The 12,612-nt window shown below is 37.3% G+C and overlaps 1 protein-coding gene across 2 annotated transcripts in view; it reads left to right on the top strand.

The window, feature by feature from the left end:
• plxnb2b (plexin b2b) overlaps positions 1–12,612 on the top strand; it is a 153,645-nt gene that overhangs the window by 110,769 nt on the left and 30,264 nt on the right. For both annotated transcript variants that reach the window (XM_084094826.1, XM_084094827.1), the window contains 7 exons: positions 2,873–3,984; positions 5,091–5,279; positions 8,376–8,501; positions 9,035–9,135; positions 10,470–10,596; positions 11,126–11,282; positions 12,301–12,412. In XM_084094826.1, the coding sequence (XP_083950952.1) occupies positions 2,875–3,984; positions 5,091–5,279; positions 8,376–8,501; positions 9,035–9,135; positions 10,470–10,596; positions 11,126–11,282; positions 12,301–12,412 (1,922 nt within the window). In that variant the 5' untranslated portion in view covers positions 2,873–2,874. The remainder of the gene's footprint in view (positions 1–2,872; positions 3,985–5,090; positions 5,280–8,375; positions 8,502–9,034; positions 9,136–10,469; positions 10,597–11,125; positions 11,283–12,300; positions 12,413–12,612) is intronic.

The raw sequence follows: 12,612 nt of genomic DNA, 5'->3' as shown, positions 1-12,612 counted from the left end.
TAGGGTGTTCTATGTGGTTTATATGTTGTTTTTCTATGGGGTTTGTGGTTTCGATTGTGTGCTGTGTGGTTGTTAAGGTGTTCTAGGGGGTTTCTGGTTAGGACAAAACTTGAAAGATTGTGTTGTCGCATCAAATCTGGTTAGGGCATAGTGTAAGAGATTTTTTTTAACATGTTTTATTGTCCAACAAGTGGAAATTGGAAGTCTGATTGCTTGTAAAATTAACCTCTCCTAAACCAACCGCATGGCTTGAGCTATCATTCATGTTCATAGAGCACACCTTAAGTATGGGCAATAAGAGTAAAAGTGTTTGCCCTAGCAAGCGCTACTAATTGACCTCTACTTGCTTAACCATGAAATTCAACACCCCAACAAATAGGATCTGAATTCTGCGTTTTGTCATTTGCGTTAATTGAGACAGACGGCTAAGTTTTCTCCAAGGCTACTCTCCGCACTGACGGCCATAACAGAATTAATGGACGCAGGCCAGTGTGTCTTGACCTTCTGTCCTGCATTACGAACACACATGTCAGGGTAATTGGATCCCTGAAGATATATGTGCGATTCTTAAGCGAAGTCTCTGTCGCTGATCTATACGTCCACGTCCCATTTCCTTTGTGTCCATGAGCTCAGTATTGAGTTAGAGCTGCTGAAATGTCCTTTCAGGTCTAGCGCTGTTAGTAAATGCTGTCATTTGTCTTCCTAGATTAGAGGTTAAATATTATATGATTCCTTTCAAGCACCTGCAGGCAGATGCATTGAGATGGTCTTTGCTCTTATAGTGCTCCTTAACCCAATACAATAGTAAATCTCTGAGCAACAATTTGATTGCTCGTAGATTGCTCTTTCACAGCTCAGGAAAGTTCTAATTTCAACATCAACTTTGTTTAGATGTTTCTCCTCGAACATGCACAAAACAACTGTTGACAGAAAGAGTTGATAGAGAAGATGTGGAAGACAGCTCAGATCATTTGGTTTTGGGAGACTTTGATGTGACATGTTTGAGTTTATATTGAGCTGACTTTTGATTGGAAAATTCAGATCAGTGTCCAAAGAAGTTATTGATCTCGTCTAAAACTTTAGAAGAGACTCATGGGATTTTTTTAGGGTCTTTTTCTCTTGGAAATAATCAGAGAATCAGGAGATTTAAGCAAAATCTCCATTTGCGCTCATTGGTGATATTTTTCAACTTCTACAGGGTCAGTCACAATTTTGGACACAAGTGAAAAAAGTCTCGATTATCTCTCCATTTAATCTCTAAACTTTCTGAGACAAACAGTTGAGAGATTGGAGATCATATTTGTTATTTTTCTCTCCTACAGGGTCAGTCACTCTTCAGACAGAAGCAAAAGTCTCAATTTGCCCTCAATTTAATCTGTTTGCCATCCAGAAGAAACAATCGAGATATTACAGAGATGTCATTGCTTTACAAACAGGGTCATTCGTGCATTCACACAGAAGCAAAAGTCTCCATTTGCTTTCCATTTAGCCTCATTGGTGATTTTTCTCTCCTATAGGGTCAGTCGCACTTTCAAGTCTCAAGTTTCTGTCCATTTAATTTCTTTGCTGTTTAGCTGAAACAATTGAGACATTAAAAAAGTGTTTTTCTTCCTTACAGGATTGGTCATGCTTTCACATTCAAAAGTCTCTTTTACTGTCTTAGAGAAACAATTGAGACATTGCAGAGATCTCATTGGTGATTTATTGGTGATTGGTCACACTTTGGCGTCTATCTACACCTGAGTTCCACCTAAACTAGTTCTGAAACAAATCATACAAGAGCAAAAAATGTCCTTAGGACAAAGTAAAAGAATAACAAACCACTTCCCATAAAGAGAGCAAATAACGCAAACCAATTTAAGCCACCATTCCAAATTAAAAAGAATTGTTTAAGGGTATGAACTAAAAAGGGCAGCTACATTTACGTGAAGAAATGGAATTTGTAATAAATGAGCTTCGTGATCAGCAGGGAGAAGGGGAAAAAGATGAAAACTGCCAATAGAAGGGCAGGGGTTTTTATGTAAATGAATGTGAGAGCTGAAATTAACTCAACCCTCAGGGCGAGTGTGTTATCACTTTGCAGCGTCGATGGAACTCCAGGGAATGGCAGGTTAACATCATAAAACAGCCGCCCAGGTTTGAGCTTCGTTAGGCTTTTTAATTTGAAGAACGTTTTTCCGAAGGGATGAATGGGCTGAGAGATTGAGCACGCTGGTCAAGCCAACCTGTAGTGACCTTCACCAACTGTTGTAACCATAATGGGTTTGTGCCTTAACTTTGTGCACACTGTTAATGAATATTTTGCTGGTTGCTAGGATGTTCTGAGGGGTTGCTACGATGTTCTAGGGAGTTTCTATGATGTTCTGGGTGGTTTCTAGGTTGTTCTAGGTTAAGGTTAGGATGTTTTAGTAGGTTTTTGGGGTATTCTGGGTGGTTTCTAGGGTTCTAGAGTGTATGAACAATTGATGTCTAGTGATGTCTAACTTAGCAAGCAATACTAATTAATTCTTTCCCTGCCATTGATGGAATTTTCTGTCTTTTATAAGACACCGTTTATCCACCATTGACGGCATTTTACGGCTTCCCGTTTTTTCACTGTTATATAGTAGGGGGTGCTAGTGTTGATAAAAAGGAATGTTTGAAGCTAGAATAAAATGTTTTTTTTTTTTATAAAAGCAGAGGCACTGTTCTTTCTTTTGATATATTGCATGTTTAGATATTCATACAACAAAATATTTTGGGGGCCATTAAATTTTTGTGAAAATTATCAAAAACGTGGGGAAAGAGTTGACATCTTTATACTGACCGACACCCCAACATCTGAACTTTGCATTTTGTCATTTATCCTAATTCAAACTCTTTCTTTTTACAGCAATGGCCACCTGGTTACCAGCGGTCCTACTGGTGCTACAAGTAACCGCTGCACCCCCCGAAGACCCCATACTCGAGTTTTCCACGGACACGCCCATCAATAACGTGGCACAGGACTCCCAGACCGGGCGTGTTTACCTCGGTGCGGTCAATGCTATTTATCAATTGGACTCTTCATTGAACATTGAGGCCAGATCTGAAACGGGGCCCAAGAAAGATGCGAGGGGTTGCACACCTCCAGTGTCTACTTGCCAAGACCTGAAAGACACCAACAACACCAATAAACTGTTGCTGGTTCATTCGGCTAACGGGTCGCTGATAGTCTGTGGGAGTTTATACCGAGGAATCTGCTCTCTGCTCAACCTCACCAATGTCAAAGAGCAGATATACTACAGCGACAGCAAAGGGGAGCGGACTTATGCTGCCAGTACTGAAGAGCACGTTTCGGTGGTGGGCGTCATGGCCACGCTTGAATTGGATGACAAACCATTCAACGTCTTTTTGGTCGGGAAGGGCTACGGGAGCATGGACAGCTCAAAACTCATCAGCACCAGAATCGTGCAGAACTATCGCGACTGGGTCGTGTTCGAGAGCATCATTGAGGCGTCTACGGTCCAGGCAGTTCCCTTCGTGCCCAAGTACCTGCACGACTTCCGCTTTGCCTTCAAAAATGACAACTTTGTCTATTTCCTCTTTTCGCGCACTCTCGGTGGAACGGACAACAAGAACTTTACTTTCGTTTCGCGCCTCTGCGAGAACGACAATCACTACTATTCGTACACGGAGCTTCAGCTTAGTTGCGGCCAGAAGAATCGCTACAATAAAGTCCAGGCCGCGTATTTGACCGAGCCGGGGAAAGAGCTGGCCCAGGCCATGTCTGAAACCGGAGAGTATGGGAATATCAGGGAATGGGATAAAGTCCTGTTTGTGGTGGCTAGCTCAGAGGAAGGCCCCACTGAATCAGCTCTGTGTATGTACCCCCTTAAAAACATCAACCAGAAACTGTTGGCCATCGTTACCGCTTGCTACACGGACAACGGCAAGATTGACGACAGATTAGTTGTGGAGAGTCCCTACACATCCAGTAAAGACGAACCATGTGTCAAACACGATGTAAGTAGTAGCTTTTCTTAACATTGATCAATGACACAAATGCCTGTTTTGAAGCTGAAAAGTTATTTGTGTCATGACAACTCTCTGAGAGATTGGCATGTTAATTAATGGATATGGCAATGTTAAGGTATTTGGTCTTGGTGGAACAGATCTGCTACGCTACTGCTGCATAGCAAGTACCGAAACTTGCTACTGCCAATACATTCACAGACATTGCTGTGAGCATGTAAGACATGTAGCTGCTGCACATGTACATATATGAAATGACCCCTGTAGCAGATCTATACAGGTAGAGCTGGGGAAGGTGGAGGGTTTCTGAAAGCGCGGTGCAGTCTGCTAACAGCAACACTACCGGTATTTGTTTGAATGTAGACCCCAGCTCATTGGCCGCTGATACGCATTTCTTTGCAGTTTAACAACTAACAATGTTAAGCTTTTTTAATAGACCCAACAGTGTATGTATTATAAGCCTCCACCAAATATTTAAATGTCAGTTCATGGTTTTGAAAGGACATGAAATGTCTGAAGTTAATTTTTTATTATTCTGCTTCGACATCCGTCATTTATTTGGAAATAAAGGAAAATGGAAATCTTCCCTCAAACATATAAATGAAAATAAATTGTGTTTAGCTTTATATTGGATACGTTTTGCTTGCTAGCTTCTATAGTATATCAAACACATTAGTGTAATAAACTAATATGTAACTTGCTTATCTGTCTATTACACTTTCTTTTTATATGCTTCCTTTTGAAAGAACCCCACTTTTTTTGAGTGATTTCACCGCTGCTTGCGTCCTGAAATTATCCCAGTTAAAATGGTGTTTTAGAAAACTGCTGCTACTTTTGTGCTTAACATACAGCACCCAAAGAGTAGAGATGTACAAAATGTGCTCTTTTTCAACCCGTTTTACTTCTGTGATGTACTGAAAGAAAATACAAGAAAACATTTAGACATTGTAAAAAAAATATCTTGAGTCAGAGCAAATTATATTTTGATGAAAGATTAACAAGACAGTAAGTACAGGAACATATATTTAAAAAGTACATTTAGTACATTTCATGTTTATTTAAGTGTCTGTTTCCCTTTACTCTTTGTTATCTTGCAGAAAGACATTGTGAACCAGTATAAGTGTGGAGCCGATTTTCTTCCATCTCCGTTGGCCAGTCGGCAGGAGTTTGCCTTGAAGGCCAATCCAGTCTTCATCAGGCAGAACCTGCTGACCGCAGTGGCCGTGGCTGTCGAGAATGATCACACCATTGCCTTTCTGGGCCACAATGCTGGAGAGGTGATCAAGGTGAGAAAAGTTCTGTTAAATTCAGGAAACTACATTCACAAGGAGCTCAAACCCTCACCTGAGGTGCTATAACCCATATAGTTGAGGTCGTACCGCTTTATAAGCAAGTAGGAATGTGTTCTAGATGTTCATCAGTTACTGTATGTAAGAAAAACAATGCAGAATGACTTTTGAATGTGAACTATAAACTATTAATTTAAAGGGATAGTTCACCCAAGAATGAACATTTATTCACCCTGATGTCATTCTGAACCTGTACTGTATGGCTTTGTCTTCTGTGGAAGACAAATGATTAATGTTTCTGTTCAGTTATTTTCAATATAATGAAAGTAAATGAGGCCTGCTGCTGCCAAGCTTTAGAATGACAAAAAGTCATCATAAAACTATCAATCAATCAGTCTGTGTTTATTTATAGAGCAATTTTAAACACAATCGAGGTTGACCAAAATGCTTTACAATGAATACAAGAATCACAATGAATTTAAGAAATATAAACAAATTAAAAATCTGATTCAGTTCTTGTAATTGACCGAATGCAGTAGCTCAAATTACTTAAAAAAAAACAAAACAAAAAAAACACCTTTGTATGACTTCAGAAGACTTGAAATATGGTGCAAAAGTCATGTTTACTTTTTTATGACACTTTAGTGTCTTTTTGAAGCTTAAAAGATTAGAAGATAACAGGAAAATTATGAATTTCGGCTGTTGTTCAGCTGAAGTCAGTTCAGTGTTGATTCAGTTCGGTTGTAAAGATCATCAACTATTAAGTTAATTTCATCTATAAAGCAGTTCTGCAAAAAATGTCATCGTCCAGTTCAGTTTAGTTCTCATTCAACAGTATCAGTAGAGTCAGATCAATCATTTTGAATATTAAAAGTCCTCATTTATTATAATTGCACAGTAAAGAGCATGAGGACAAGTACATGAGGATGAGTAAATGACATGAGGACAAGTACATGAGGACTAGTAAATGACACAATGAGGACAAGTACCGGATGACGAGTAAATGACACAAGAACAACGTGATTACAAGTAAGTGACACAACGAGGACGAGTACCTGACACAATGAGGACGAGTACATGTGGACAAGTAAACGAGTAAAGAGTAAATGACACGAGAACAACATGAGGACGAGTACATGAGGACGAGTAAATGACACAGTGAGGACGAGTAAATGACACTATGAGGACGAGTACATGAGGATGACTAAATGATGTGAGAACAACATGAGGACGAGTACATGAGGACGAGTAAATGACACAGTGAGGACGAGTAAATGACACTATGAGGACGAGTACATGAGGATGACTAAATGATGTGAGAACAACATGAGGACGAGTCAATGACACAGCGAGGACGAGTACATGATGATGAGTAAATGACACGAGAACAACATGAGGACGAGTAAATCACAGTGAGGACGAGTACATGAGGACGAGTAAATGACACAGTGAAGACGAGTAAATGACACTATGAGGATGAGTACATCAGGATGAGTAAATGACATGAGAACAACATGAGGACGAGTAAATGACACAATGAGGACGAGTAAATGACACAGTGAGGACGAGTACCTGATGACGAGTAAATGACAGGAGAACAACATGAGGACGAGTAAATCACAATGAGGATGAGTACATGAGGACGAGTAAATGACACAGTGAGGATGAGTAAATGACACAATGAGGACGAGTACATGAGGACGAGTAAATGACACAGTGAGGATGAGTAAATGACACCGTGAGGACGAGTACCTGATGACGAGTAAATGACACAGTGAGGACGAGTAAATGACACCGTGAGGACGAGTACCTGATGACGAGTAAATGACAGGAGAAAAACATGAGGACGAGTAAATCACAATGAGGACGAGTACATGAGGACGAGTAAATCACAATGAGGACGAGTACATGAGGACGAGTAAATCACAATGAGGACGAGTACATGAGGACGAGTAAATGACACAGTGATGACGAGTAAATGAGACAATGAGGACGAGTACATGAGGTCGGGTAAATCACAATGAGGATGAGTACCTGATGACGAGTAAATGACAGGAGAACAACATGAGGACGAGTAAATGACACAGTGAGGACGAGTAAATGACACCGTGAGGACGAGTACATGAGGACGAGTAAATGACACCGTGAGGACGAGTACCTGATGACGAGTAAATGACACAGTGAGGACGAGTAAATGACACCGTGAGGACGAGTACCTGATGACGAGTAAATGACAGGAGAACAACATGAGGACGAGTAAATCACAATGAGGATGAATGAGTAGATGAGGACGAGTAAATGACAGTGAGGACGAGTAAATGACACAATGAGGACAAGTACATAAGGATGAGTAAATGACATGAGAACAACATGAGGATGAGTAAATGACACAATACTCATTTTTGGGTGAACTAACCCTTTAAACTAACTTTTCCACAATGTAAAAATAACCAAAAATTGACAGTCCGTAGGAGGACGTGGAACTAGAGCAGAATGTTAGGCATTGTTAAAGAAATGTTGAGGAAACGAACATCTCTGGAAATTTGAGACAACCAATTAGTGAACCGCTACAAGCAGCTCGCTACCTGATGTCACACACCTGAATTAGCAGGCGTGTCACAAAGCTGGAGTTTAGGCTTTGGCAGGTGAGGGAATTGGTGGGTGATCGTGGCGAATCTCTGACAGAGGGATGAAAGAGAAAAAGATATCACTGACGAAACCCCTCGCTACCTCAGACACAACTAAAACCTGTTAGATGTTATATTAGAAATAATGAACAGCTCTCTCAACTTGAGACCAATTCTTACACTCAAATAAAAAGGCTTTGTTAGAGCTGATTATTTGGAGGAAAGACAGATGACATTGAGTGATGATAGATGGATAAAAACCAGTCCGGATGCAGGTTTTTGTGAGTTCCCTGTGAATGGAGCTGTGGTTTTATGGTCATTATGTGGCTTGTAGGCTGTTAGTTGAGGGTTGACGTGTTGTCAGGTGTGGTGAGGGGGTTTTGTGTGGTCTGTAAATATGACAGATGTGTTCTTTACTGTGCTCGACTCTTTAATTGTGGTTTTCTATTGTTCTCTCTTTACCCAGGTACATTTATCAAGCCAGCCAGAGGCGTACAACCCCGGTCCGGGCTACAAAACCAGCGGCTATGTAAATAAGAACCTTTTCTTTGACAAAACCAAGGCGCACTTGTACATCACCACTGAGAAAAAGGTACGAGGCTGGAGTCATTTATCACAGACGGTGCGCTCAGTAGTAGCTCTTTGATTATCGCCGCCTCAACCTCTGGAAACGCATGATTGCACCTATTTGAGTGCCTTTTATTGTTACCAAAATATACATTATAATTTTTTTAATGCAGTTTGAAGGCATTGGTATAGTGTACGTCTTGCTGTGTCTATGACCATACATTGATGTAATTGCAGTGTTTATGAGGCGGTGATGTATTGAAATCATTCTTGTTTTTCGTTTTCTCTGTAATTTTCTGCAATTAATTCAGCTTGAACCACTTCACATACAGGCTTTGTTTAGATCAGTTATTTTCAGTATAAACTTCATACTTTTCAAGAAACTACCTAACTTTTTATGGTTTTAAGTTTTCTTTGTGACTTTTTAAAACAGTGATGGCATCATTATAATTTGCCTACTGAATTGTGATTGGTTTTGCATTGCATTCTTAGATGCTGATTGGTCAGTACAGCATTCCAGCTTTATTTGAATCATTTTATGATTCTGTGGTTATGCAGATCACGAAGGTGCCCGTACAGGCCTGCCATCTGAAGACGGACTGCCAGACCTGCGTCACTCAGAGAGATCCATACTGTGGCTGGTGTGTCCTGGAGGGAAGGTACCTACGTTTTTTTTAGTTTTTTTTTTACATTTTTAAAATAGTGTCTTGGCATTTGTCTTTGGCATCCTGGTGCTCATATGGAAGGTAAAGGTTTGATTCCAGCAATGGGTCCCTATTCCTCCATCTCTCACTGTTTTCCTGTCTATTCCCACTATACTTGCCAAATAGTATAAAAAATAAATAAATAAATAAATAATTAAAAAAAAAATATATATATATATGAGTAATATATATATATATATATAGATATATATAAATATATATATATATATATATGAGTAATATATATATATATATATATATATATATGAGTAATATATATATATATAACATGATAATAATAATATAAAATAATTCTGTTTGAGGGGGTATATATATATATATATATATATAGAGAGAGAGAGAGAGAGAGAGAGAGAGAGAGAGAGAGAGAGAGAGAGAGAGAGAGAGAGAGAGAGAGAGAGAGAGAGAGAGAGAGAGAGAGAGAGAGAGAGAGAGAGAGAGAGAGAGGATGGATGGATGGATGGATGGATGGATGGATAGATAGAAACACAAAAAGCTAAAAAATAAATGCTTATATTTAATGATTGTGAGATTATTTATGTATATTTTGTTTTTATATAATTTAATGATTCTTTGTAAAAAAATCACTTATTTCTTATATGTATTCAGTATTACAGACACTTCTTATTCATTTTATATTGTTGGGTTTTTTATATATCTATAACATAAACATTAATACAAAAAATTATTATTTTACATTTGAATTAATTGAATGAAGGTTTTTATTGTAAGTAATAAGTAATTTAAAAACCATAAATAATACTTACATATTTTTAATCATTTTGATGTTATGTGTATATATCTTATTTGTATATAATTTAATAAATCTTTTTTTTTACTTTGTTACATTTCTTATATTATATATATTTAAATATACTTTTATATTTATTTATATTCACATATATATATATATATATATATATATATATATATATATATATATATATATATATAATTTTATTATTATTATTATTATTCAAAATTTTGTTGAATTAATTATTTTTATTGTACAATTGACAATTGTTATATATATATATATATATATATATATATATATATATATATATATATATATATATATATATATATATATATATATATATATATAAAATTTAATTAATTGGATTAATGATTCTTATTATATTATTTACAGAATACATAAATGCACTGTAAAGAAAATCATGTTTTCCCTGAAGTGTTGTATTATAATATTGTCGTATTTAATTGCACGAGAAGCGTTGTGTTTTAATGCGTTATTGATTGTGTAGATGCACTAGGCGTTCGGAGTGCAGTCGTGCGGAGGAAAAGAACGGGTGGCTGTGGAGTCCAAACCAACAGTGTGTGAAAATCATCTCTTTCCACCCGCCAAATCTCAGCTGCTTGAAGTCCCAGCAGGTACCAGCCCGAGTGTCGCGGACACAATTACCAGAGTCTTATTTTTAAACCAGACTGCTCAGCACTGATTATGAGAAAAGCTGAGCATGACTCCCACACAATGAGGCCATATTGGTGAACAGACGGTGAAAACACAACGGGCGCTGATGGCACGTTTAGAATTCTGTTCTAAAGGTGCTGCCGTTGTGTTTTGCACTTCAATGCAATACGTTCTCTGATTATGGCATGTGTGTATTAACTGGACCATTCTAGCTGTTTTATTGAGAGAAATGTTTAGAAGTTATTTGTAAAAGAACATTCTTATGGAATGACGAGAAGTATTATATTTTATCTTATGAAGCCATAGCCTAGAAGTTCCACCTTAACACATTGAGCTTCTTTCAAAAATTCTAAATTAAAATGGCAAAAAAAAAAGAAAAAAAAAGGAAATGCTATGTATTGGTTTCAAAGATTGAAATGAAGGATTGTTCTGCTTATTTCTCATATCAGCACAACTGTGTGAGCTCAGGGTTTGTCAAATGTCCCTCAGGTTGAGATAAACGTCCGATCGCTGCCGATCCTCAGAGACTCCGACCGGATCGGCTGTCTCTTTGGCTCTTATCCCAGCGACGGCAGGATGGTGGACGGCAGAATCAGTTGCCGTTTACCTGAACAGTCTCATATACCCCCGACACCTGCACACCAAGGTACGTCACCATCACAACACATGAAATCTGAATCAGACTCTCTACACACTGTTTAATTACATGTTTATTTTAGTTAGTTATTCTATAAATAATTGTAGTTACTGGTATATAATATTTAGTTATTTTATAAAGAACTATTTTAAAATATTTATTTTAATATTTTATTTATTGTTTGGATATATATATATATATATATATATATATATATATATATATATATATATATATTAATATTAATTTATTTATTTATTACTAAATACTGTATATTATATAGTTATATGTATATATGTATTAGTTGTAATGAATAATAAATGTTATTATTATCATTTATAAAAACAATTTATTGTTCATAATAAATGTTCCTATTTATTGTTTTATTGTGTAATTAAAATGTAATTATTTATTTATTTATTAGTTGGCTTCATATAATTTAGCAAGTTTGTAAAGCAGGTTTAAATTAAATAAAGACAATTAATTATATAATAACAATAACATATATTGTTAATAATACATACATTTAATATTTTTTTTACATCTTATGAAAAAATTTATTATTAGTATTATTATTATTAGTAGTATTATTATTTACATGTTTTTTCAAACTCAAATGCTGTTATTTATTGTGGAAAATCAAAAGGAGATATTGTTGCACTCCTGTTTTTTCAACCACATCTGTCAAGCTACAAAAAGAGCAAAAATCACCATTAAAAAGCCCATATGACTTTGAACCCGAAAACTGGAGCTGTCCGATTTGTGAACTCCATATGGTTTCAAATTCTGCTTGTTCCTCATGCAAAGCTTTGGAATTTAGTTCATGTAGTCATATGAATTACTTGTATGGTGCTTTTAGTCTATTTAGGTTTCTTGCACCAAAGATAGATCATAATTTAGTGTTTCATGAGCATTTTTTAATCCTCTCGCTGACCCTCAGGTTGTTTTTGCTACTGTATCTTTAAGACATCTATGTGCAGATGACCTTTGCTATGATTGGCTAATCTGACCCGCTGTGTCTGTGTAGATTTCGTGGCTGTTTCGGTCTCCATCTTTGTGAACAGAAGCGTGGAGGTCGCGTCCAGCGAATACAAGTTCTACAACTGCGCAGCGGCAGTCCGGAAAGCAGAAAACACACCGTACGTTTGCCGTCTCGCCTTCTATTGTCAGCGAGTGTGTGTGTGTCTCCGCTTTGTGCTGACACCACTGTGTGTATAATGAATACTAGCATCTGTAACGATGAGGTTTACTCATAAATTGTAATGCATCACTGAAGCTGGAATTGAATTTGCTTACGTTTTTTTTTCTCCAAGAGCAGGAAATTGCTTTCGTTTCTCAT

Source organism: Abramis brama (assembly GCF_963993115.1).
Source record: "Abramis brama genome assembly, chromosome: 20".
Taxonomy (NCBI): domain Eukaryota; kingdom Metazoa; phylum Chordata; class Actinopteri; order Cypriniformes; family Leuciscidae; genus Abramis; species Abramis brama.
The sequence above is the reverse complement of the archived record's forward strand: the minus strand, read 5'-3'. Positions and strand labels throughout refer to the sequence as shown.